General features: G+C 37.8%; 1 protein-coding gene across 4 annotated transcripts in view; it reads left to right on the top strand.

The window, feature by feature from the left end:
* Positions 1 to 27,545, top strand: part of RIC1 (RIC1 homolog, RAB6A GEF complex partner 1) — a 52,899-nt gene that overhangs the window by 21,375 nt on the left and 3,979 nt on the right. For 2 of the 4 annotated variants that reach the window (XM_065046039.1, XM_005499772.4), the window contains 20 exons: positions 9,201 to 9,308; positions 9,898 to 10,040; positions 10,280 to 10,416; positions 11,372 to 11,463; positions 12,592 to 12,680; positions 13,642 to 13,786; positions 14,298 to 14,346; positions 15,436 to 15,585; positions 15,950 to 16,153; positions 17,617 to 17,655; positions 17,921 to 18,031; positions 18,618 to 18,707; positions 19,273 to 19,433; positions 20,399 to 20,537; positions 22,406 to 22,522; positions 23,049 to 23,777; positions 24,094 to 24,252; positions 24,361 to 24,494; positions 25,522 to 25,808; positions 26,625 to 26,819. In XM_065046039.1, coding sequence (XP_064902111.1) covers positions 9,201 to 9,308; positions 9,898 to 10,040; positions 10,280 to 10,416; positions 11,372 to 11,463; positions 12,592 to 12,680; positions 13,642 to 13,786; positions 14,298 to 14,346; positions 15,436 to 15,585; positions 15,950 to 16,153; positions 17,617 to 17,655; positions 17,921 to 18,031; positions 18,618 to 18,707; positions 19,273 to 19,433; positions 20,399 to 20,537; positions 22,406 to 22,522; positions 23,049 to 23,777; positions 24,094 to 24,252; positions 24,361 to 24,494; positions 25,522 to 25,808; positions 26,625 to 26,819 — 3,278 coding nt within the window. The remainder of the gene's footprint in view (positions 1 to 9,200; positions 9,309 to 9,897; positions 10,041 to 10,279; positions 10,417 to 11,371; positions 11,464 to 12,591; positions 12,681 to 13,641; positions 13,787 to 14,297; positions 14,347 to 15,435; positions 15,586 to 15,949; positions 16,154 to 17,616; positions 17,656 to 17,920; positions 18,032 to 18,617; positions 18,708 to 19,272; positions 19,434 to 20,398; positions 20,538 to 22,405; positions 22,523 to 23,048; positions 23,778 to 24,093; positions 24,253 to 24,360; positions 24,495 to 25,521; positions 25,809 to 26,624; positions 26,820 to 27,545) is intronic. The other 2 variants (XM_065046038.1, XM_065046037.1) reach the window with 2 other exon arrangements.

Genomic DNA, 27,545 nt, shown 5'->3' on the forward strand with positions numbered 1-27,545 from the left:
TTTGAAATTTTTCCTGATGTCAGTTGACAGTTTTTCGTCAAACTGCAGTATTTTAGAAATGTTATCAATTGCAGTTGTTCTCTTGAAAGAAGTATTTCTGGCTCTCTTGATATTTTTCTAGTAATTGCTAGTCTCTTCTTGGAATTAACAGACATTCCATGAAAACCTAAAGTCTCCTGCTTAATTTGTTAGACTAAAAGCACGAAAACCAGAAAAAAAACAGTAATTGTGGTGGGATTTTGTTTTGTTTTGTTGTATTTTGTTTTAAATTGAGCCAGAATAGTCTACAGCTTCCTTCCAGCTCTTGGAGAGAATCAGTATTGGCCATTAGCCCACATTCTGGGATACTTTCCTTCGGTACTTTCCTGCAGTGAGTGCAAGTACAAAGTCACACTTCAATTAGTTCAATCTAATTTTACCACCATATTACAGAAGTCATTATTAAGTGTCGTGGTTTAACCCCAGCCAGCAACTAAGCCCCACAGAGATGCTGGTTCATTTTGCCCTGATGGGATGGTGGAGAGAATTTGAAGGGTAAAAGTGAGAAACACAGTTTATTAAGTAAAGCAAAAGCTGCGCACACAAGCAAAGCAAAACATGGAATTTATTCACAGCTTCCCATAGCCAGGCAGGTGATCACCCATCCCAAGGACAGCAGGGCTCCAGCACGCGTTACTTGGGAATACAAACACCATCACCCCAAACGTCCCCCCCTCTGCTCCTTCTTCCCCCCAAATACATGCTGAGCATAATGTCATATGGTGTGGAATATCCCGTTGGCCAGTTTGGGTCAGCTTCCCTGGCTGTGTCCCTTCCCAACGTTTTGCGCACCTGGCACAATGTGAGAAACCAAAAAGTCCTGGACTACTTAGCAACAACTAAACAACTACTTAGCAACAACTAAAACATCTGTGTATTATCAACATCATTCTTATTCTAAATCGAAAACACAGGAGTATGCCAGCTCCTAGGAAGAAATATAAGTCGTTCTCAGCTGAAGCCAGGATAGTATCCACCCTTTGTTGTATGCCATTTATGTCATGCTCAGCTCTGACACTATCCAGTACATTCTCACTACCCACCACTGCCCTTCCCATTCTTTGATATAATAGACAGATATAATTCCCTTTGTGCATGAACCACCCTTATGAAATGCCTGTAAAATGTCCACAAAGTGTCCATTGAGTTCATTTAGTCGATGACTTTGGGCTCCATCAGTTATGGTTGTCACTCAGGAAGGAGAGGTTGTATGTTGAGTGGGGTTACTGGGCACCAAAACCAGCTCAAATTGGGTCACTGCTGCACTTGTACTGCTTCTTGTAAGGCTCGTCCTCCGTTGCTTCGTGTGGTTCTTGCAGTAGTGATTCCTATTACATGCAAATCAGATCATGGATTACAACAATTTAAAGGCATTTCCATTCCGTTTAGTCTGGCTTATTGCGTTTAACATTGCAATGAACCACTAGCCTGGCTAGTAACAAGGGGTCCCGCTATAGTTATTCCCTTAATATACAACTCAAATGCTGGGTTTAACATTACTCCTAATTCCTCTACCTTCTTCCCCCGACCCTGGGTGACAGAGGGGAATTGGGGTTGTAGTCAGTTCATCACATGTTGTTTCTTCTGGTCCTTCCTCTTCAAGGGGAGGGTTCCTCATGCTCTTCCACTGTTCCAGTGTGGGGTCTCTCCTACAGGACACAGTTCTTCACAAACTTCTCCAACGTGGAGAAGCCCTTCCCATTGGTTGCAATTCATCATTAACTGCTCCAGCATGAGTCCCTTCCATGGGGTACAGTCCTTCAAGCACATTGACCTTATCTGGTGTGGGGTCTTCCACAGGCTGATGGTGGATCTCTGCTCCACTGTGGATCTCTGTGGGCTGCAGGGGGACAGCTGGCGTCACCATGATCTGCACCAAAGGCTGTGGGAAAGTTTGTGCTCCAACATCTGAAGGGCCTCCACCCCCTCCTTCTTCACTGGCCTTGGTTCCTGCAGAGCTGTTACAGCTCAAGTTCACACTGGAGTTCCAGCCTGCCCGGTACAGCAGCACAGAAACAGCAGCGATGCCCTGGCCATCTGCCAGCCCAGGCGCATCGCCATTGCTGTTATCAAAATGGGGAAGGCCCTGCAGAGTAAGATCATAAGCAGCAGAGCGAGTAGCCACTAATAAGCACTAGACTCTAATGTATAGTAAGGTAAGCAAGCCCCATGGCAAGCACAGAAGCCAGCTGATTAATAGCTAAGCAGCAATAACACCTATACATTTGATCTAGCACATTCCAATCAAACCGGTAGTTACCTTGAACCCTTCAAGCCCCATGTTGAGTGCCAAAAAGGACTGATGTGGTTTAACCCCAGACAGCAACTAAGCATTACACAACTGCTTGCTCGCTCTTCCCCAGTGGGGTACGAGAGCAAACAGGAAGAGTAGAAGTGAGAAAACTCATGCGTTGAGATACAGTCCGTTTAATAGGTAAAGCAAAAGCTACTGTGCACACAAGGAAGCAAAACATGGAATTCTTTCAATACTTCCCATGGGCAGGCAGGTGTTCACTCATCCCCAGGACAGCAGGGCTCCATCACGTGTAATGGTTGCTTGGGAAGACAAACACCATCACCCCAAACGTGTTCCTCCCCCCTTCCTTCTTCATCCCCCCCAAATATATGCTGAGCATAATGTCATATGGTGTGGAATATCCCTTTGATCAGCTGGGGTTGGCTGTCCTCACTGTGTCCCCTCCCGACTTCTTGTGTGCCTGGCATGGCTGAAAAGTCTTTGCTTAGCAACAACTAAAATATCAGTGTATTATCAACATCATTCTCATTCTAAATGGAAAACACAGGAGTATGCCAGCTCCTAGGAAAAAAATTAACTCTTCCCAGGCAAAAACAGGACACCTAGATAAAACATGAAGAAAACATATCTATGGCCAGACAATGGAAGAGTAAAATAAAATTAATCTCTGACACACTTCAGAAAAGTGGCAGTGCATACAAGAAAATTTGTAGCTTTGTAAGCTGTGGCAAGGTATGACAATAGTTTCTTGAGGAGTTCCCAAAGGAAATTGTACAGATATTCCTTTGTTTAGCAGTGGAGGTTAGTTATTTGAGTTTAGAGTTCTGGCAAGGAGGGTGACTTGAGGATTGGTCTCTCTTCAAGAGACAGCATGTGGTGACTTAATGCTGAGAATATTTTTGCCTGTGAGAAGGACAAAACCTAAAAAACTTCACGTGTCTAATAAACTAAACCTGGTAACTGGAGATTCTTTTGCCCCAGGTTTTTCATATCCTCATGTGAACCCTGTGTTTGAGGGGCAGGTTGTGGCATGAAGTGAAATGAATGTGTAAATTTAGAATGAGACCTCAGTGGTATAGATTTTTAAATATCTGAAAATGCTTTAAAAATGGAAATTGTTTTATAATCAATACGGGCTAGTGTTTATATCCTGGCTTATAATGCTGTATTGTTACTTATACGTCTGGTTACTGTATTTAAGTCCTACTCTTTCTGGCAGTTTTCAAAGCTTTTTACTTTTCTATAGCAAGATGGTTTATAGGTGCCATAAATTACCTCATCAGTGGGGAGTTTTTCCTGATTCAGTGGACTTAAGATTAGTGTGTACAAAAGTTTTGAACTTCAAACTCTGCAAAGGTAACTGATGAGGTGTACAGTTAATTAACTTACTAAATAATTTTTGTTTGGAATTAAGCTTGTGCTCAACTTTAACAGTGTGGTTTTCCCTGTAAGTTGTTTTTGGCATTGGTTGGAAAATGTATTAGTTCGGTAATAGTAATAGTTCGGTAAACTATTTAGCTTTTTTACACAAATAGTTAATATACTAGCTAGTTATTTCTCAAACCACAGAAACCTGTTATTGATTGTGTAGAAAAGGCTGTACTAAGAACTGCTTTTCTAAACCCTTATTCATTCTTTATAGTTGTTCCTATAGACTGTCTTTTAAATTTTTGTTTGTCCAGCTCTTGCTGATCTGTGTATGTATAGTTCTGGATCCAGCCAGACATTTAGTCTTCGCTGGTGGCTGCCTGCAGTGTACAGTGGAGAGATGCAGGTTTAGGGGTGAGAAGATGCTAGTTGTATGGGTATCAAAGCTCAAGATGTGACTTGCTTTACGTGTTTGAGAACCATTCCTAAAAGGCATGGTGGGCAGTGGATTATTAATGAAGAATCACATGTTTAGAGGTGATGATGCAGGCTCTTTGAATCAGGTATTAACAAAATCAAGTCTTCGGCTGTACAGACAATTCGCTGACTGATGTCTTCACATGAGCCATTTTGAAAGTTAATAAACATTATGCAATTGTCCTAATGCAACAATAATAGTTGTTGTCAGTTTTTTGCTTTTGTGCCTTCAAGAAGATCAACTTCAAGTTCTTGGTGGTGTTAATTCATTTAGAAACGTTGTTTGCCCTGTTTGTCTCGCAGGCATAATGCTCTTAATATTAGTAGTTGAAATGTCAAGGCGTTTGTGTTTTTTTTTTTCTTTTTTTTTTTTTTACCCCCCGAAAGTACTATTGAATAAACTATTTTAGCAGTAAGAATTAGAAATACCATATCCCCAAAGTAGTATGAAAATATTTTACGTTGTTTGTATCAACTACTTGTTCTAAAGATACTTACTGATGATCAGGTCTGGAATCTTCAATATTTTTTTCAGTGAAATGTCACCATTACTTCTGAATCAGCTGCAGTTTGATTAGAGAGACTGGATTATTTGTTTTTTAGTTTTTATTACTGTGCTACCTGCCATTAGCCACACTATTTGGGCTTTTTCTGGAAGCTTAATGTTTGTTGATTGTGAGAGTATCTCTGAACTTTTCTGAGTTATTATCCAGCCATAACAGCTGCCTATATTACTATGATTAGCCTAGATAGTAAGGTGAAAACTTAAATCCTAATGTAATGCTATTTCTACCTCTAGAATAGAATTATCCAATAATAAGCAGAAAATGGCGACCATTATTGTGAAAACCCGGAGACTTAGACTAAAGAAGATAATGTGTTATACCTTAATTGCAAATAATAAAGAAGTCCATAGGTACATCTTTTCAGGTAGTACTGTAAATTATTTCCGAAGTATGTCTTAGTTGCTTCTGCTAGCAGCGACTAAGTCTGGTAATTATATTTCTGAGTGAGTTTTATCCATGGATGATGCTGTATCATTTAACCATTGTTCATGTAGTGAAGGACATAAGAGCAGTATTGTGCTGCTAGAGAAATTAGCTGGATGGGTTCTGTTACCTCCCTGAACCTCCCCCCTGCCCCAGGTATAAACCCCAAGGAAAGTCTTCCCAGTTCAGGGGAGGCTACCTGACTGTACTTTTGCATGGTGCTGCCATGCCTAAGGTTTGTTGTCTTTTTTGGGGGGGAGGCAGGAGATGGTGGGGTCGGCAAGGGTTTAAATAAACTTCTCCATTTGCTCATTGTTGCATCTTGCATCAGAGTCTGAGCTTACAGTTTTTTCTTCTAACAGGACCAGTGTTACTGCCAGAGCCAGTTCTCCCCCTGTGAGGAAATCAAATGAATAGAAAGTGTCATGACTTCATGCTAAGAACTTTAGCAATTCACCTATTTATAGGCTTCTCTTTCATTTTGGGCATGTCAGGTTAGAACTGAGCTGCAAGAGGGGGTTAATGGGAAAATTTAGAGAATTGGGGATTGGACAAGCCCTTAAGGTAGACTTACATTTACTATTGTTCTTTACCTTTACTTAAAAGGTGATTCATGACATATGGTTATTTAGTCTTTCAACATCAGAAAGACATTTTGTTACACCATATAGTGCTCTGTTTTCTGTGAACAAGCATATCACTGATGACACACAAAATAGGGAGCAGATAATGAACCTGGTGATGTTAAAAATATTTTGATCTTCAAGATCTGAAACTTCCCCACAGACCTTCTAATCTACTTCTAAAAAAGCAGCCTGCATCTTCCTGTGTTTGGGGTTTTCTTGGATTGCAGATGTAGTGGGAGATTTTTCTCAGTTCTGAGTGTTAAGAGATTTTATTCACAGGTTTAGTTATGTTAACAAATACCATGCAAATAGAAGCAAAGTTATAGTATTTGTTTTGACATGCAGTTGGTTGGTCACTGGAACGTGTCCATTTCTCTCAATTCTTATGCAAAAGTGAGTTACTTAAAGTTTGGCTACAATGATTGCAGATGCTGATGTGGCAACCCAGACCAAACATTCTTTCCTGCTTCCGTCAGCAATACACATTCTTTGTTTAAAGGTCAAAGTAACTAAACTAGTAAGGCTGACTCATGCAGATGTGAACTGCATAAACGCAGTGCACTTTTGATTGCACTCCATTTGCACCCATAGTAAGGGTTTCTGTTTTAATCAATGAATTCAATGTAACTGCAGGCAATGAATTAAAATACTGACATTTTGAGTTTCGGTCATGATGATAGTTCCCTCAGGGGAAAAAGATACACTCTGCAGATGGTAACAGATTTGCTTAAACTAGCTCATGAAACTGAAAATATTCAAATATTCTTGCAAACTATTTTTATCTGATATGTTTAAGGGAAGAGAAGCCTGACCACATGGAGACTTGAAATTTCTCTTCCAGCAAAGGATGTGTTTTGTTTTATATGCTGTTCCCATTCTGACTATAGTTTGTGCTGTGCAGAAACAGTGTTTGTACTTGGTTATGTACCTCAGTCGGTTACAACAGGCATGTTATATGGTGCGTTACATGGACATAACAGTAACATTTATGCATTACACAACCCTTTTCTCTCAGTTTTAGTTGTTTGCCTGGAAGATTCTTGATAAGCCAGAGTCATTTGCTCTTGCTTGGGGGTATACTATCTGGACTGTTTTGTCCACATGTGTTGAAAGGCATCTCTCCAAACACCTGGGGTTCTGTAAGTGTTTCTTCAGCCCCCAGGGCGCTGCATTGCAGATAGTGACATAGGGATTTGGAGGAATTAATCCTATATCATGTATTTTTTGATCTGTGAATTCCCTCACTCTGAAAGATACCAGACCGCATCAGGTGAATTTGGCGTCATGAACTTAGAGAAGTGCACTCTCATGTACTGTTTAAAAAGTGCTCGCAACCACCTCATGATGCTAGTATTAACTAGTCTATTATTATTGTTGTTGTTGTTGTTTTTGTTATTATTTCTGGCCTCCTGTGAGTCCATAATAGCTAGCTTACAAGAAGGGCTGTTCTTTCCCAAGACAGCTGTATTTTGTAATTAATTTTCTCTTGAAATGCAAAATGAACATTTTAATAATTTAATGTTAATACAAGTTATTATCTGTGGGTGGTAGATTAATTAACTTTACAGTAATTTTACTCATTATTTGCTATAATCCTTCGTGGTCACCATGGTTTTGTTCCAGAAAGGTGTTGCTACTTCATCTGCTACCTCCAGAATGTCAAAGGTTGCCTTTGGTCTTACCTTAGCTAGCATATATCTTTGTCCTTGCTGCATAAGAAAAGGTGTAGTATCCATCAAAGAATAACAGATACAATTTTTGTGTTTTGCTGTGAAATGGTAATGGAATTAAAGCACTAGATATCAACTGAGATAACCAAGGCAGGAAAGAGATAGAGGTATCCTTGCAGTGTCAAGTTTACCTAAAACTGCAGCTCCGTTGATTTCTGCCGTGTCTTAGGCAGCTGCATTGGTTACCCTGGTGTAAAATAAGTGTTTTGTCAGTTAAAATCCAGGGAAAAATTATATAGATTTGTGTACTTATCGTTTCAGACTAAGGAAGTTAGACTAAACTCTAAATTTTCTACAATGCCTTTTTCATGCATAGCTTGCTTTGTCTACTACCATAATATCTAGTAAACTCTAGCTCTGGAGCCCTCAGTACAGGACAGACATGGACCTGTCGGAGAGGGGCCAGAGGAGGCCACAAAAATGATCAGAGGGCTGGAACAGCTCTGCTGAGAGGACAGGCTGACAGAGTTGGGGTTGTTCAGCCTGGAGAACAGGAGCTTCTGGGGAGACCTTATTGTGGCCTTTCAGTGCTTAAAAAGGGCCTGAAAGAAAGATGAGGACAGATTTTTTAGCAGGGCCTGTTACAACAGGACAAGGGTTAATAGTTTTAAACAAAAGGAGGGGAGATTCAGCCAAGACATGAGGAAGGAACTTTTTACAATGAGGGTGGTGAAACACTGGCACAGGTTGCCCAGAGGCGTGTTAGATGCCCCATCCTGGAGACATTCCAGGCCAGGCTGGACGGGGCTCTGAGCAACCTGATCTGGTTGAAGATGTCCCTGCTCATTGCAGGGGGCTGGACTAGATGACCTTTGAAGCTCCCTTCCAACACAAACTGTTCTAAGATTCTATAATGCTCATGACATGGGTGAGCTGGACGACATGTTGCAAGACTTAAGATTGTAGGTCAGTTTTCATTTAAAAAAAAAAAGTTAATGAAGCACATGACACATCTGATAGCCCAGACAAATAAGACATATGTTAATGATGCTGTATTGAGCTTTAAAGTCCATCCATTTTGTTAGAGAATGATATGTGAAATTTAAAATGAATAAAATAAAAATAGGAAGCTTTCTACATCTAGAAGTTCATACTACGTAATGGTCTGTTTAAAGGAAGAGAATCAGTGCTTATTCATCTCTTTTCTAAGTAGTTCTTAGGTTTATTTATTTGCTATAGTGAGATAGATTTATATGAATTACTCTAAGAAGTGGCTACCTGTTGGGTTATGCATGTTGAATAAATAGTATAAACATTGATCTGAAAAAAGGAACTGAAGAAACATTAACATTTTACTGTCTATAATATCTGTAATGCATCTTGGCAAAGAATGAATTGGAGATACTTAAAAATTCAACACAATTAATTGAAACTGTTGAATACCATTTTATTGAATCAGAATTTGCCTTAATATGTATCATTTATTTTAGGATTACTATAAGACAGGCTACACAGCCATTGTAGTGTTCATTCTCTGTTCATTGTCTTATTTTGCTTACATACTCTTTATAGGCGTATGGGATGATATGACTGACTAAACATTTTGCTCTGAAATTATGTCCTTGATACGTGAGCACTGCTTGTGGCAGGTTGTACCTGTCTGGTGTATATATTAATATATGTAAGGGGAAAGGAAGCCACAGGAATGTAAGTCAGTAACTTTTTTCTCTTTTGAGGGACATTTGTTTCAATTATAGTGTATCTCTTATTTTAGAGGAAGCCCACATGTGAAGGGAACCCCACATTATAAGGAAGAACAGTGTGCTCCTTCATTAAATCTAGAAATGAAGAAAGTGCTGGACTTGCAAGCTTCTATCACAAGGTGTGTTCACTAATCATGTCTTAAGAATTTTTCTGCATATAGCCATTACTTGTTAAAAAATGAAGGGGAAACTGGATGGGAAAAAAGCTTGTTAAGGACTAATAGTTACTAATACTAACTCTCAGGAGATGGAAAAAGTAGATTGCTGTTTAAGAATTCTTTCTGTGCTTGGCTATACTGATATTTTTGTTAAATAGAAGTGTATAGCACATATATGTTCATTATGTTACTATAAATGTGTTTGTGCTTGGGCTTAAAGTATGGATTAGAGATTTTGTGGAGACATAGGATATATAAGAGCAAAATGATACATAGCATTTCAACATTTCTTGAGCTGACCACAGAGAGTCCCTATTTGTCCTGGAAAAAGTTTTTGTTTACCTCTTCCTTTTTTTTCTGGTGATTGCCTTCCCTTTAAATAAGCTTTGAACATGCTAAGTGTGTGTGTGTGTGTGGGGGAAGTTGGTGGAACAGTATAGCACTGGCGTGGGGTGGAAAAGTAACAAAGTGAAGTTTGTGAATTAATTGATTTTTCTGTTGCAATGATTTGAGATGTAGTTTTTTAGAGAATGACAAATACCTTTATTAGTTTGCAGTCCATGTTAGAGGATCTGCTTGTTGCTACTGCTGATGGATTTCTCCATCTTATTCACTGGGATGGTGTGACCAACGGAAGGAAGGCCATCAACCTATGCACAGTTCCATTTTCTGTGGACCTGCAGTCTTCTCGAGGTAGGTTTTGGGGGTTTTTATTGCTTATGATTGTTAACTATTGGCAAAATACCATCTACTATAAAATATTACCTCTGTTCTCAAGCAGAGATGGGAAAAATGTGCATTTCATAAATGTGAAAAAATAACCTGTTGAAATTATTTTTTTTTCTGTGAAGTAGTAAGTAGACAACTGAAATGTCTGTTGGCTTGCAATACCACTGTGTTCACACATTTTTAAATTACTGATATTTTCTCAGCAGGTTCGTTTTTGGGCTTTGAAGATGTTTACATCAGAGATATGGAATACTGTGCCACACTTGATGGCTTTGCTGTTGTTTTTAATGATGGCAGAGTTGGTTTCATTACACCAATGTCAAGTAGATTCACTGCTGAGGTATTTTTCCTTTAGCATTTCTAACATGCACTCTACAATACATGTGTTTTCCTTGGTCTCTTCATTTCAGTTAGCTCTCTACTTTAATTTCTTTTCAGCTGCAAAGAAATTGAAATGTAGCAACTGCTTAAGAGATAGTATAAGAACAAGACTGTGTTTCATACCATAATTTGAACTACTTTGAGCGTAATTGATAGTAGCTTTAATTTTTGCTTATTTTTTCAAAATGTCACTATGGTTCTGAGGTCTTCTTAGTGTCTTTGCAACAGACTTCCTGTTGCTGGTTATAAGGGGGGTGATAGGAGGTAGTTTCTCCTGTGGCAAAGTATCATAGGTGCTATTTCTGTCTTTTAGCTGTAATCAAGTCTAACAGTTCTCATAGTGACAGTGTACTTCAGAATTTGTTCTAAAGGAATCTTTTTCAACTTAGGTACTTTCTTATCTGTAATTCAGCCTACAAACTATACTACATTTTGTCATTAGGTCTCTTTATTTTAATTACAAAAATCCCCAAAAGATTTGCCTAACCTGTCCCAAACTCCTTCACATACTTAACAATATCTACTGTTGCAGATGGGAATTTATTTTCCTGCTTTACATTTTGTCTTCATCCTTAGTACTATCTACTCATTCTTATGCTGTATCAAGTATGTTCTTGCATTACAGGGTATTGACTTACTTTGGTTATTCAGAACTCTGATAAACAGTTTACTTACATACTGGCATCTTCCTGTAATTTTTGTTAAGAACAGTGAAACCAGTTTTACATACTGTATTTTGTTTACCTGAGTCCTGTCAGTTAATATTGACATTGGCAATAGAAATTTCCTGAGGTGTTGAAGGTCAACTGGCATATATGTAATATGGATTAGATGGGTAGCACATGGATGGAAGCTGACTGTCATGAATAAAAGACCTGTTTAACCAAAAATTCTGTGGATTCCTTTCTTTGCAGCAGCTCCATGGTGTCTGGGCACAAGATGTGATTGACGGAACTTGTGTGGCAGTGAATAACAAATACAGGCTAATGGCATTTGGATGTGCCAAGTAAGTTTTGTAAGGCTGGTTCAAGGCGGGGGGGGTGAGATTTCATTGAAAAACTTTGGGGTGTAAGCACTAGTTTCTTCTTACCAAGTTGTGTTGCAAGAGCTGTAAAGATGAGAGTAATCAGTCTGTCAAGAAGGTAGGAGGGAAGAAGAGAAATTATTGCCTGCTTGAACTGCAAGTGAAATTGATGCTTGCTCTTCAGCTCTGGAAAAAGATAAAAAGGTGACTGGGCCAGTTGCAAGGATTGGAAAGTGCTGTTTTCCCAGTTAATCTCAAAGCCAGTTTTAAGCAGTTAATTTTATTAATATTGACAAGAATCAGTACTTCACACCCAACTGAGAAAATGTTCTGTGAAGTGTTGATTTAGTCAGGGAAAATGTTGCCTGTTTGAGTAACTGTGAATATTTAAAAATTACATGTTGCAAGAGTGCTTTTTTTGTGTGTGGTTTTATGCTTACTGCTCCTTCCAGAGAGCTTGTTCTGTATCGTACTGCTTTAGCTGGTCTAGAGTGCAGGTTTGGTGTTATAATTAATTAATTAATTAATTGGGGTTTCAGTTTCTGTTTATTTTGGGTTTTTTTTTTGTTTGTTTGCATTTTCATTTTGTTTTGTGTTTGGTTTGATTGTTTTTAATTTGTGTTTTAGAGCATTTCAACAGATCTAGGTGGTTTAGTCTTCAACTATCTTCTTAAGAAATAGTATTCTCGGTTGTAGTAATAATGCAGCGTGTTGGTAGTTTTCCCCTGAAACAGGAATGGTTACTATAATTAATTCGTTTTTGTATGCATTAGTACACTCCTGATGAAATTTGAGCACCAATTGAATACTGACTTCCCTCATGGATTGTATTGCATTTGGAAGTCATAAATATGTGGATTGCATATTTTCAGAGTACTAAGTAGTCCTAGTGCATTGGTTATTACAGTATTTCTGGTTTGGGTCCCCTGCTGCCTTCTGGAAAGTATCTTATACATTTGTGTCATAAAGTTCTTTGAGTGTTACTTGACACAATGTTTCTGTTCTTGATAAGTTTGGTATTAGTGAGAAAAAAACAGCTTTTATTAACCTCTTGAAACTGATGAGAAATGTAAATGGTCTGTAGCCTAAAGCATGTGTAATCTCTTCCAGCGGCTCTGTGCAGGTTTATACCATAGATACCACCACTGGTGCCATGCAGTTTTCTCACAAATTGGAGCTGACACCGAAACAATATCCTGGTGAGCTGCTTTTATTACTAGAATTTTCCAGCTGTTTTTAGGGTATTAAAAAATATTTTTATCCTTGACTAGTAAACAATTATTTGTGGTTTGCATTATCACTGATGGGATTCCTATTTAATCTTGCATGTTTGTAGTAATTCACTATCATGCATTTATTCTTTAGCTGCTTGCTTGTAACTAACTTTTGGATATGTTTCACATGTGAGTGTCTGAAGTTGTTTAGGCTTTATTTTTTCTTTTTTACTAAATCTGAATCTGAGGTAGTTCATAGGCAGTGCTGTTTATGATTGTTCCTTTTTAAGTGCTGTAGATCTTAGGAGTTCCCACATGTAGCCTTGGCGTTACTTTTCCATTACCCACCTGAGAAAATGTGAGAAAACTGATTATGAATATAATAGAAGTGTGAGTTAACTTGAAACAACTGACAGGTAGGGTATAGAAAAAAATTGAGTAATCCAGCACTCTGCCTAAACTGCAGTGAACAAAAGCTCAGTGGAGTTTTTCACATGAGTGTTGTGGGTTAGAGTGAGGAACATATAGAGTGGATAAATTGCATCTTCAGCTGAAAATGTGTGCACCTATTACGTCTCAACAAAAAAAATCAAATATGTAAATAACAGAGTTTTACAGTTGTGCTAAGTTCCAAAGGAAGAAATTTCAAGGGTGACTATAAAAATATTTTATCCTAAAATAACTTTACCAGAATTTTATGGTTGCATCCTGGCATGATGTCTTTCTGGCCTGCTTCTTTGTATTCTTAATTTACCATGAAACCAGACGTACTGGAAAGGAATTGTGAGTTCTTCATTTGTTGATTATTAATTTTGAGGTGGCGAAGAGTTTAATTGAAAAATCAATTGTTTATTTTAACATATTTTTGCTGCTTCTCTTACAGTGAAAGCAGTTGAAGCATATTTGATGTTTTTCACATGTTTTTTTATTGTCTGTTTTTAAACAGATATTTGGAATAAAACAGGACCTGTTAAACTAATCAGATGGTCACCTGATAGCTGTGTTGTGATGGTGACCTGGGAATGTGGAGGCTTGTCCTTATGGAGTGTTTTTGGTGCTCAGCTTATCTGTACTTTAGGAGGTGATTTTGCGTGAGTATCTTTAATGAAATTGTGAAATGTTTTATTAGAAACTTTTATTTTTCTAATTAAAAGGATTTAATTAGAAAATAAATAAATGAATTAGCTTTTAAAAATCCTTTCTCTGTTATAATTCCTTAGATGTTGGAGTAATTGAGTAAAATTTAGGAGAGAAACATTTGAATATAAATGAAAGTGTGTTATTTTCCTTTTGTAGTGGTCTTTTTAGCCATAAAAGCAAATTACTCTAAAGGCAGTTTTCAGCAGGTAAATATTAAAATTCCCTCAGTGCCAGTACATTCTTGCTGAAAATGTGCTAACATCCAGAAATCACAATTCAATCAGTTTATGCCAGACGTCTGATAATTGCTTTTCCTTTTAGGCAGTGTCATGGATCAAACAGGCTTTACAGTTTGAGATGAGGTTCAATATGGTACTATATGACAGTACAAAGATATGAAGATAATTTCTTATTTTGATGAAGTTATTTCCAAACTCAAGCTTGTTCTGTTCTGTTTTTAAGGTATCAGTCTGATGGTGCCAAAAAGGACCCTCTAAAGATCAGTTCTATGGTAAATATGAATGTAATATGAATGTAAAAATATTGTAATAGGTTGTTAATTTTAAAAATTATTTTTAGTAAAACAGATTTTAAAAATTTCAAACTGACTTTCTTTAGTTTTATTACTTTCAAAGAATAAGATCTCTTTATTAAACTTTCTAACACCAAAGTTATATTGAGGGAAAAGGGGAGAACTGATGTGGTGTTTTTTTTATGTATAGTCCTATTCATGAAGTGTGCATGACATGCCTTTTCTGGGCATTGCTTTTAATGTTAAGAATGAACAGTTTTTGTTTTCCTTATTCTCATATATATATTTTTTTTTTTAAACTGGTGCTGTATTTCAGAGTACAATGAGGCACAAAACACCATGATTTGTAAACTTACATATTTCCCTAAAATTACTGTCTTATCTTTGGCTGTTGAGGCAGCTTAACTTAATATGAATATGAGCTCAAGAGAAACTTAACTGCTGCTGTTTTAATACAAACTCATTAACATTAAATCCTGCTAGTCTGTCTAGTCACTTGTTGACAAATATCAAACACAATCAAGGCCTCTTTTGCAAACCGTGATGAATTGTGTACAATACTTCTAAACCATGATTTTATTTATTGATAGCCTAGTTGCTATGAAGATTGACAAATTTAAACGTGCATCCCAGGTGATTGTACATACTTGTGAGGACAATACAATGTATCTTTTAAAAAAGCACAAAGATTGAAATTCTCATACTGTTGAACAACAACTAATGTAATTTTGAGGATCAGTATTTTTACATACTTGATCCTTGTGTCTTTTTTGTTAGTTGCTTTAAGCTGCAAACTAAACAATCTTACGTGGGTGTCTTGCATAGTTAGTTTTCATTTAATCAACATTTTTAAATGAAGAAAAGAATTCAAGCTAGATTCTTACTGTTTCTTGTGGATTTTACTGCTGTGGGTTAGTTATGATTCCTATAATGATACATTTTAGAACACCAAACACTAAGCTCATGTCTATCATAAGATCAGTTACAGTAAGGTTCTGTAATTCTTGTTTTCTGAGACTATATAGTGTTAGGTTTAGGTTTTTATTATTATTATTCTTTTGCATTCAGACATGGGGATCAGAAGGGTATCATCTCTGGGTTATTGATGGGAATTCTTCAAACATTAAACCTGAAAGAGATGCAAATAATGAAGCTCACCAGTTTGGTATTCTGCAGTTTCATTTCATCAAGAGTGCACTCACTGTTAATCCTTGTATGGTAAGTTTTGTGTGGATAAATATCCTTATTTTAGAGCATCTTTCCAGTTTTCAGGTGACCTCTGAGTTATTCTCTTAACATGTTTTAAGTCTGTTTTGCAGCCATTAGATTGGTCTCCCATTTTTATCATAGGGCCTTTAAAATGGTCCTTTGGAAATAATGTTATGCAATACTGTAACATAAAACCTACTAGCAATACCGTAATGTAAAACCTACTAGTACGTCGTGATACAAAAACTGAAAACTGCTTTAACGCTTAGTTTTCATATTGTTTACATAGAACTCATTAAGATATTGATTATGTGTTTTCTTTTGTTTTCTGTATGGTAGTTCAAAGTTGATTTTTGTTTTGTTTTTAATATAGAGTAACCAGGAACAAGTCCTCCTTCAAGGAGAAGATCGCTTGTATTTGAACTGCGGAGATGCAACACAGGCTCAGAGTCCCAGAAATACATCAGTGCACTCTGAACATAAGCCTAGCAGGGAAAGAGGCCCATTTTCAGATGGCAGTTTAGATTATCAGGGTTTAAGCACTTTACTAGGACACAGGCATTGGCATGTTGTACAGGTAATTGTCGTGGGTTGCCCATATGTGATCTGTGCTTGTGAGAGTTTGTAGGACTGGAATTTGTAGCTGTTCTTCTCACTCTCTGCCATACTCTTTTCCTCTAGTATGAGGTCATTGCCTATTTATTGTCTCTTGGGTTTCCCCTGGTACAGCTCTTTCTGATTGCCAAATGATAAAGGAATGTTGGCTGTCTTAGTCTTGTGGCTATGAGTTTGCATCCTAGCTCAAAAAAAAAGCTGAATATCTTTTTAACTTCTGGAAGGAATAGTTAAATTAGCTTCCTGTGCTTCGAAAGGGAGAATAAGTGTGACATGCAAGAAATCCTTTAGAAAATGGTTCTGTTATTTTATGCAAATTGCTTTAAAAATATTCAACAGATGAATACAGCATTTGTACTTTGGCTGTATATTCAAGCAGTCTTAGATGGCATCTATTTAAACATGTAATTAAAACTTCACAGCATCAAGCTTGCAAAGAAGAAATTATTTCCAGGGCTGGTAATGGGACAGATTCCATTTTAGCTGCAATATAGAGGAAAAAATCAGTAAATTTTAATCTGTGGTCTGTTCCCTAACAATCTGTAATTCTAACGTGTCTTCTTCCACACTTGAATTGGTAGATATTTTTCTAAATAATGTTTTTTAAAAGGCCTCCAAGATGTTGTTTTTCAAATAGCACATGAATTGGTATTAGAAAACAGCATTTGACTCTTGGCACGTATGTCAGGTTCTAGATACTGTTGAATTTCCCTGTTAACTGGCCAGGTAGCTGTTCTGTCTTCTGGAACTGGCGCAGGAGGGAGAATTCTGTGTAGGAGTATAACGCAATTGAAATTACTGTGGAGAGCAACATTCCCATGAGAACAGCAGTAGCTGGGTAATGCGAGCACTTGTTGCCTTGTATCAGACCAAGGACGGGTGTTTGAACAGCGTTTCAACCTGGATTTGTATCATTCCACGTGACATGAAGAATGCAGGATCAAGATTTAATTTGACGTATCCCAGTCAAGTGCTTTCATAACATGGCTTTTGGATGTGCTGGTTTGTATTTCCAATGGGATTAGAAATCTCGTCCTACCACTCAAAGTCCTTCCTGAATTTGTGTTTGTCAAAACTTGTATGTTCCCAGGAAAGGTTCTGATGGAGGAGAAGTACGTAAGGGGGGAAAAAAGCAAATTTTAACTATTAATCTCTAACATGGTATTAGTTGTTTTATGTTGTTAATGCATTTCTGTATTTCTTGTATTAAAAACAAGCTAACATTTAGGCTTCAGTAACTTTCAGGGGCGGGGGGGGAGAGGCAGGGAAAGTAATTGTCTTTAAAAAAGAAATCCCAACATTAAAAACCTTTAAGCTAGTGTTTTGGAAAAACATAGATGTTGTACATGTTTCTTTAGAAGGTTATAGTTAATCACTAATGGTGCTTGGTATAGTTACGTGGTGTCGGTTTTCTCTTTTTTTTAGATTCATAGTACGTATCTAGAGAGCAACTGGCCTATAAGGGTGAGTTGTTTTAAGAGTATGTTCTTGCCTCTTTAAAAGTATTGGGATTTTATAACTGTCCCTTAGGTTTGGATGAGCTGTGGAAGATTAAATCACTTTTTAAATTGCAGAAAGAAGAATATGTGTTTGGCAGTAAAGTAGATAACATGAAGATACTTTACAAGTTTCGACTCTGGCATATTGCCTTGTAGTGATGTACTTGGATAGGATATATTATTTAAATAAGTTCCCTTCTGAAGTTCTGTTTTTTTTTCTCTTCGAACAGTTTTCAGCTATTGACAAGCTTGGACAGAATGTAGCTGTTGTTGGCAAGTTTGGTTTTGCACATTATTCTTTGCTTACCAAAAAATGGAAGCTATTTGGAAACATTACACAGGTGAGAGGTTATGGTGCTGTATTGAGGTCATATTTGTCGATATGTGATTCTTGGTGGAAATAAAAAAGTATGTTTTCCAAGTAAACAACCTGCAGACGCACTTGGGAATAAGGATGCTGGTTTTGCATGTGTTTTTCATAAAATGGCTGAAATGCTTATCTTGTGGCTTTGGCACAATAATTTGTGTCTGATTATTAAAAGGTTTACAAATCTGAGTGTGCATAGTCAGACACTTAGTCCCATGTGTCTTATCTGAGAGTTTGTCTGAAACATAGCTTTGGATGCCAAGCTTGTAAATTCTGGGCAGAAGTAGAAAGTTAATTTGAGAGAGTTCAGGGACGCCAGTAGCATAAGGAACTGTGTAGCTGTGTTTTGTCGGATGGTGTTTGTCCTTCACAAAGTTTGGTACTTTGGGTTTTTTTAAACAGAAACTTCATATACATAGTTTGTCTTGCCACTATCAATAAAGCTTATAGAGGTCAAGTATGGTTTTCAGAAGTCACCCATAGAATGTACGTTGGTGTATATGTATATTAAAACACCCCATACATATATATATGTCATTTGCTTGTATTTTTCTTTTCAGGAGCAAAATATGGTGGTAACAGGTGGCTTAGCATGGTGGAATGACTTTATTGTTCTTGCATGTTATAATTTAAATGATCATCAGGAAGAGGTGAGGTATTTTTCCTCAAAGTAAATAAATCACACTTAGAATATCTGATCTATAGTAGTATTGTAAATCTGAAAAGCTTGCTACCTAAGTATCAGAACTTCTTTATTAATATGTAAGTAATTATTTGCAGAGAAATTTATTATTGTTACTAAAAATTATTTTCTGCTGACTACCATGAATCTACTCATTCTTCTGAAAACTTCATGACATTTTTGCATGTTGGCATTAAACCTGTTTTGTGGTATTTTGGCACACTTCTGGCAGGTTTTAAATTGGATGAGCAGAACAGCTTTGCTTACTGTTTGCTGTTTAAAACTAAGGAATAAAACTCATTCCTTAAGTTTGTTGTTCAGTACTGGAGGTTTGGCTGTACTGTTCTTTAAGCACTTCAGATGCAGTAATGTAATGCAACGGGTAAAACACTTGATGAAACAAAAACCCAGTAATGTGTCTTGCCGGATATATTGGACAGCCATTCCACAAAAAATAAAATGATCGAATGTGGAATTACTAGGAGTTTGTTGGTAAACAGAACCTGTATTCAAACTACTTATTTTCTTTGTAGCTGAGAATCTACCTGCGAACGTCTAATCTCGACAATGCATTTGCACACATCACCAAAGTGCAAGCAGACACGTTACTACTGAGTGTCTTCCGGGACATCGTAATATTGTTCAGAGCAGATTGTTCCATTTGCCTTTACAGTATTGAGAGAAGGCCTGAAGGGTGAGTGTCACTGTTTAAATGCTTTTGCAGTATTAATGCTTGTAAATCTGTTCTCAAGCTGAGTAAATACTTAAAATAATATAAAGTTTAGAGTCAGATTTTTAAAATACAGAGGGCTGATTGTTATCTGTGTGCACAAGTGGTAGTTCATGAGTGTTGTCACTTGTGCACATGCAAGTAGGCACATTAGATATGGAAGTGGTGACTGAGATAGGCATGTTTCCAGCTGTCTGTGTGAACATGTTCTAGCTGATAGAAACTTGAAAAATGAATGTAAATAGAAGAAAAAAGTACTAAAAGGCACCCACATATTTGAATGTTTCTAACATTAGAAGTAGGAATTTGTGGGAGTGGCAGCAGGGTAGCGCTGTTCAAGAGAGAAAAATTGGGTCTGTGGTATGGTTGTGGGGACCTATTTTGGTGCGAAAGAAGTAGCAACATAAGAGCCCAATACTGTCAGACAGTTAAGATAAGTGAACCTAAAGAGGAGAGAAAGGTTCCCAGATAGTTTTTGAAGTGCCTAAGCAGGTGATTTTTCTTACTATTACAGTATCTTGGTTTCAGCAAGAAGGGAGCTTTCTGTAGCAGAAAGCAAGCTGTCGATCCACTTCAGAGGAAAATATTTTCAACATTTTTTCAAATAAAATTCCAACAAAATCCAAACCCTAGACTTGTCGCATTGAACAGTGACTAGAGTATTATTCTGAAGTATCTAGTGGTGTCTTCTATCCACTCATAGCTGTATTCCCCAAAACTATCAAGATGAAGTAGCCCAGCCTAGGTTTATTTGGTAACTCTGTGTAGAGGGCCTGTGGGATTCCTGGTTAAAGGAAGGTCATTTTGTTCTGTAGAGTAAACTATTTGCTAAACTTAAGTTGTTTATTTTCATTAGGTTTACTTCAATATATTAATTTTATGTTAAGTACTATTTAAAAATTGCTAAATGTAGTCATCTTTCCTTTCAGTCCTAACCCTACTGCCAGTATCCAAATTCTTCAAGAAGTGTCCATGTCTCGGTACATTCCTCATCCTTTTCTTGTAGTTTCTGTTACGTTGACGTCGGTGAGGACAGAGACTGGCATCACCTTGAAGATGCCTCAGCAGGTAACAGGTCTATAGAGCTCAAAATTTACAAGAATCGGTGCCTGAATTTGTTAGCTAAGTCCTCAGAGGTTGTCTGGCTGATAAATGAATCGCAAATCAGTGGTTCTTCTATGTGGTAAAATGCAAACTTTTTTTTTCTGATGCTTGTTATGTAGACACTGTATGCGTGAATTGAGGGGACAGCGAAAATAAATTCTAAAGTCTTACTTCTATTTCATATCTTCTCTTGTCATCTTTTGAAGCTTGGAGCCGAATCTTGGAGGACAAATTAAACTTAACCTATGTCAAGTGTCTGTTTCTCTGTTGTGTATTAAAAGTTGGACACCAGGGCAATTCATGGCATTAAGAAGTGCCTTTCTTGCTGCAACGAGTGCATTACTCAAAGAATAAATGGAAAAAAGAGAAGGTGGCATATGACCGTATAAGGTTACTTCTAGCCAATTTCCTACTACACTAAAATAAATTAAAATAATCCCTCCCACTTGTTACATTGGGAGATAGACCAACAGCCAAACAATGACTATGGTGTGAAGGCAAAGCCCTGTTTTAACTCCAGGAAATTATTTGGGCCACTGAAGGCACTGTGCTTACATTTTCGTTGTCTGTGGTGTAAACAAATTAAACTTAACTATTTGAGTAGCTGTAGTATGCAGCACATTTTCTCATCAGAGCAGTTACCTTGATATAGTTTGGAAGTTGCATTCTCTGTGACACAGGCACATAGTCAGGTGAAAGTGCTTATGTCTCTCCATGTACCACTGGCAGATATGAAAGTAATGGCACAGATGTAAAATCTGGAGGTTTGCACTTGCTACCTTCAGTTTGTTCTCATTTAGTGGCCCACAGTGCTGAACATGTGTCCTGAGACTTTGATGTGATGTTAGACAAGGGCATAAAAGGCAACACGCTTGTGGTTTTCTAGTCCGGCTTGCCGTGAGACAGTGTCCTTACTACTGAACTACCTGACCTACAGTGTTTCCTAATTTTGAGAAAAAGCTATTGAAACTTTTAGAGCACTAATCATATTTTAAATGTAGCTTCAGATGGAACGTTACCCCTTTTCTTTCTGAGAGCCCATAACTTCAAACTTGTTTGATCCTTCTGATCAGAGGAAAAGTATTAATGTTGGCACCGAATATGACGCTGCACTGTAGACAAAACGATGTGTCTGATGCAGTGGAGTGTGTCAGCCTTTTCAGTGCTGCTATCTGTTGGTGACCTTAACTCCAGATGCTGTGAACTTACCATACAGGCCCTCTGCCCACGCTTCTTAAAACTGAACTTCATGCACAGCATGGTATTGGCTGCAGTGACTTGGGTTAAAATGAAAATGAAACTTCAGTTCTGAAGTGAATACTTAGAAAGAATACTTTGCTTTCTTGATATACCTAACTAGGAAGATTTTTCTCTTACTGCAGCTTTTAAAAGTTCAAGATGCTGTACAAGTGTGGCTAAACTCTTTTTGGCTTGTGTACCAGTGTTAGTCTTTGCAGTCAGATACTGGCAATCATATCATGGCAGAACTGATAAGAATACAGAGGTTTATTTTTCTTAAAATACTGGTAGCTTGCTCATGCCAAGAGGCATAGTTGGAAAAAGCCCAAATCAAATAAACATATGGAATGCGTCTAGTGAACAGAAATCTTCGAGTATTTACTCCTTTGCACAAGAACTACATAAATGAATCTATCTGTAGGTACTCAGTTCTGCTTGATTTTTCTGACTCCTGAATTGAGTTTGGTTGTTGTAATCTCTGTATCGCAGTGCAGTTAATTTGTTCTTTTTATTCTGGGTTTGTATTGTGGTTATGGGCAAAATGATGCATTCAAAAAGCTTGAATAATTTGCATTATACTCTTTTATCCTTAGGCTTGTGAGGCTGAAAGTATAATGCTAAACTTAGCAGGACAACTCATCATGTTGCAGAGGGATCGATCTGGACCCCAGATACGTGATAAGGATAACAATCCTAATCAAAAGAAGCATGTGAGTAAATATATGTGGAATATTGTATACAGGTTCAAAGATGTTGTGAGAGACTGAAGAAGTTGTGTAAGAGAGTGGTCCAGACATGAAGAAAAAAGGTCTATAATGCAAGGCAGTTTCTACACGTACAGGCTGAGTTGTTAGCTGCAAGTAAATCACCACTCCTGTGATTTTTATTTTTGTTCTCTAAGAACCTGTGAAACGTTGGTGCTTAATTGTGTGAATGTCTAACTAAATTATTTACTACTTGACTTTAATACTGGTATTGCAGTGAAGGATACAAATTTTAAGCATAAAGGTCCTGTGCAAGTTTTGGTGTGCTCTAGTGACAGAAAATCTCTAGTCTATCTAAAACTATTCTGTATGTTTATGGAACATTACATTTTTTTGCAGAGTATGATTACAAAGTTCTTAAAAAACAACAAGAAGAGAAATCAGTGACTGAATTTTTCAATTTTTCTGTGCTGAGGGTTAAAAAAAAAAAAGTAATAATGAATTCTGATTTTTTTTTTTTTTTTTTTAATAGCTGCCTTTTTGTGCTCCAGTTGTCCTAGCCCAGTCTGTTGAAAATGTATGGACTACTTGCAGGGTCAACAAACAGAAACGCCACTTACTGGAGGCTCTGTGGCTCAGCTGTGGTGGGGCAGGTATGAAAGTCTGGCTTCCCCTGTTTCCCAGAGATCATCGAAAACCGCATTCCTTTCTGTCAAGACGAATCATGCTGCCTTTCCACATCAACATATACCCGTTGGCTGTTTTGTTTGAAGATGCCTTGGTTCTTGGTGCTGTTAATGACACTGTGCTCTATGACTGTTTATACACTCAGACCAGTGCTAGAGAACACTTGGAGGTTCTCTTTCCTTTCTGCATTGTTGAGAGAACCTCTCAGATCTACCTCCATCACATTTTACGCCAGCTCTTGGTTAGGAACCTCGGTGAACAAGCCTTGCTTTTGGCCCACTCCTGTGCCACATTACCATACTTTCCTCACGTACTAGAACTGATGCTTCATGAAGTGCTGGAAGAAGAAGCTACCTCGCGGGAACCCATTCCCGACCCTCTGCTTCCCACTGTGGCGAAGTTCATTACAGAGTTCCCCCTTTTCCTGCAGACAGTTGTTCATTGTGCTAGGAAGACAGAATATGCCCTGTGGAATTACCTTTTTGCTGCTGTTGGAAACCCAAAGGACTTATTTGAAGAGTGCTTAATGGCCCAGGACTTGGACACAGCTGCCTCTTACCTTATTATCCTACAGGTAATGGTACCTCATAAATTCTAAGAGAGGTGATATTTACTGTTTACTATTCTAAAATATTGTCATATCAAAGTTACGCATGTTAAACAGATTTTTAATTTAACAGTTTTCTGTTGAGATTATGTCCTGCTATGAAGGGGGGGATATCATATGATGTAAGTAGTTAGTTTACTGTTATAAAAAATAAATAATGGCATGAAATTTGCTTCTTCTAATCTCTGGTGTACTTGAATGTGACATGATGTGACTTGATTTAATAGGACTTTTGTTGCTTGATGGCAGAAGCAAATTACTTAATTTGCTTTGTTACTTGCAGAATATGGAAGTTCCAGCAGTTAGCAGACAACATGCTACTCTCCTATTTAATACTGCCTTAGAGCAGGGAAAGTGGGATCTTTGTCGTCATATGATCAGATTTCTTAAAGCCATTGGCTCTGGAGAAACAGAGACACCTCCAGCTACACCAACAACTCAGGTTTGTGGTGAAAATAGTAAATACTGTGCATCGAACCTTGTATGATTAACCTTGCTGCTGTATAGCACGTTTGCTCCTTTGACTGTGTTTGGGTTTTCTTGATTTTAGGAACCTAGTTCAAGTAGTGGCTTTGAGTTCTTCAGGCATCGCAGCATTAGTTTATCCCAATCAGCAGAGAATCTCCATAGCAAATTTAACTTGACAAAAACACTGAGTATGCCCTCTGGCCCATCTGGAAAAAGGTAATTGGTAGTAATGTCTTCTCCTTCCTCACTTTGTTAGGTACCATACTAACCGTCTTACAATTCAAGTTGTGGAAATACATTGTATGATAGTCAGATTTGTGATGGTCTCCTTCCACATCCTTCTGCATTTGTCTTTTTCTGACTCTCCTAATGTGTGTGCCTCTCGTATGTTCTTGGAAGAATATATTCTCATACATGTAAATATATGTGTGTGTTTGTGTGTATATATGGGCAGAGATGCTTACATGGATATTACTAACCAAAAGCCTCTGAATCCACTGAATGCATACATAGTGATTTAAATAGTTAGGGAGACCTCAAGCCTTATCTTTGAATGGTCTGTTTTGCTGAAAGATATGTCTTGAACAGCTCATAGTACTGCAGCATCATATCATACGTTGCACTGCAATACTGGGCACATCTTGATCTAGTAGTGTGTTGCCGAGCCATAAATAGAGCCTTTTACACCTTTGGGTGAATCCCTCTTAAACTGTTGTATACAGAATTCGTAGTGATAGGTGTTAATGTTCAGAAGTGGCTCTGAGCTGAAATTAATTATTATCTTGGTTTCAGCTTCTTTTCCCATATAAGACCTTCAAAGCAATCTTAGTACAAATTCAAATGCTTTTATTTAGTAATTTTCCATAGAGAGTACTATCCTAAGAGTTTCGATAGGAAGGGTCCTAGACTAATACTTGAGTTTTTCTCAAAACCTGTTTCTCAGAAGTCACTTTACAGTGGCATCTTCCTTTTATCTCTTCTTCTTCACTTTTTTTCTGCATTGCTAGTATTTTAATACCCTATGGACACTGCTGCTGTTGTATCGTCTTCCCCTATTTCACTTACCTTTTGAGGCAGTAGAATCTTCTAGAGAATATAAATAGCAAGGAATGGTGGAAACTGCTTTTTTTAATGTATAGAAAGTCCCACTGGTACCTTGATGTACTGTGGTGGTGGCCAACAGCCTTTGCAACTCCATTTTGTCAGTCTTAATGTCACTCACTGTTCTCTGGTCTGTCTATAGGTGGAGTAAAGACAGTGACTGTGCTGAGAACATGTACATTGACATGATGCTCTGGCGGCATGCTCGGCGCCTGTTAGAAGAAATCAAGTTGAAAGACCTTGGCTGCTTTGCTGCGCAGTTGGGTTTTGAGCTCATTGGCTGGTTGTGCAAGGAGCGAGCCAGAGCTGCGCGCGTGGAGGATTTTGTGTTTGCTTTGAAAAGGCTACATGAGGATTTCCACTGGCCATTTCCAGTCATACCAGCCTCGTCCATTAATTCACCTTTCAAGAATGGAAAGTACAAAACAGGTGCCGTAACATCTGAGTTGATTTGGACTAGGTTTTTTTCCTGCAGTCCTGCAGCCATCAGTCTGAATCTGTCCTTCCTCAGTTCAGCCAAGCAAAGAACAGGCTGAAGCTTGGCACCTGCAGAACTTTCTCATACAGGGTGTGTTTTTTGAAGGGATTCCATTTAATGCAAATGACATCTCTTGTGTAGTCTGAATACACTACTGTTTCTGCTGAGGCTTCTTGCTTTCTCAGGTGCATTGAGCTGGACATCACTTGTAGCAGATGTTGAGTTGAACGTGGATATTGCTCTTGATGTAAATTCTGCTACAGAAAATTGCTAAAGACAACACTATTCTTATATAAGTCGTTAGCTGAGGTTTTGAGTAACTTTTTTATATTTAAAAAAGTAATGTTCACAATATTAGAAATTTGCTTGATGATAAAGTGTAAGAATTTTGAAGGCTTGCTGTAAACATCTGTTGTATTATTAATCTCCCACTTCAATAGTTTATCTTCTTAGGCTGAAGTTCATACCAGCTGCCAAGTCTTCCTCTTTTCAGTAGTAGCAGCACCATTATTTAGTTCTATTGATGCCAACATTTCATCAGCTGATATTTCTTTTATTCCTTTGCTGACATAAAAAGCTGATCAGAAAATCCTGAAATACCTAAACTTGCACTGCATTCCCTTCCTTTTGGTGATCCCTCAGTAAACAAATTGAATATTGACTTAGAGACAAGTTTTAGCGTTCTGAAATGCCTGGAGAGAACTTTCCAAATTTCTCTTTTGATAGTTACATGATTTTCCTTTGGTGGGCTCTGTTCTGTTTTTCAGCCGTGGGGGAGCAGCTGCTAAAATCTCAGTCTGCAGACACCTTTGTAAACATGGAAATGGACACAGGAGTATCAAACACACCTCGGAGTCGCAGCTGGCTTGGCACTATCAGTTCGTCTCAGAGAGAGGTTGACACAGTTTCATCCCATGGACCACACATGCAAGATGCATTCCTTTCTCCTTTGCTAAGTAAAGGTTAGTCACTCTTCCTTCTGTCTGCTCATTGGAAAAACACACCTGGAAGAACGTGCTTATGTTTTGAGGTTGGCATGCCACTGCTGCGTTGTTGCTTCTCAACTGCTTACAACCATAATTCAGGAAAAAAAATAAAAGAGGACTTTGAAAAATGAACTGGAATTTTTACAACAGGAAGTTAACACCCATGTCATACATCTTTAAGTACCTGAAGTAGAATACGAAATTGGTATTTTTTGAAGTTCCATCTGTCATGTTAACTTCGAGTTCATTCTTCTTACAGTCTGGCTGAGAAGAGTGTTCTAAGTTTTTTATCTTTGTCTCTTGCAAGGGTCAGCCTCTTTCACAGGTTGGCGCTGTTCTAATGCATGAACTTTGTGCTTTTTGATTTCTTTAGAAAGATATTAATACATTCTTTATTGACGAAGTTGAGGAATTTATAGTCCCATAGTTTTCTTCTTTCCTGTGGCTTTGTTTAAATCACATTTCTAAAAGCTCAGATGTGTGACCAGCTTATGAAAATACAAAGGGGAATTTCATTCCCTATGCATCTTTTCTGACCACAGTCAGAGACAGGAACTGTTTGTCTGACCATTCATCTCTTTTTTTTTAACTCCCTCTTGTCCTTAAGCATAGAGCAACATATTCAACAGTGTCTGTGTCATGTGATTTCCACTTTATTAGGGGAAAGACCTAAGTACCTAAGGGTCAGCTACACCTCCCCAA

The sequence above is a fragment of the Columba livia genome, chromosome Z, assembly GCF_036013475.1.
Source record: "Columba livia isolate bColLiv1 breed racing homer chromosome Z, bColLiv1.pat.W.v2, whole genome shotgun sequence".
NCBI lineage: Eukaryota > Metazoa > Chordata > Aves > Columbiformes > Columbidae > Columba > Columba livia.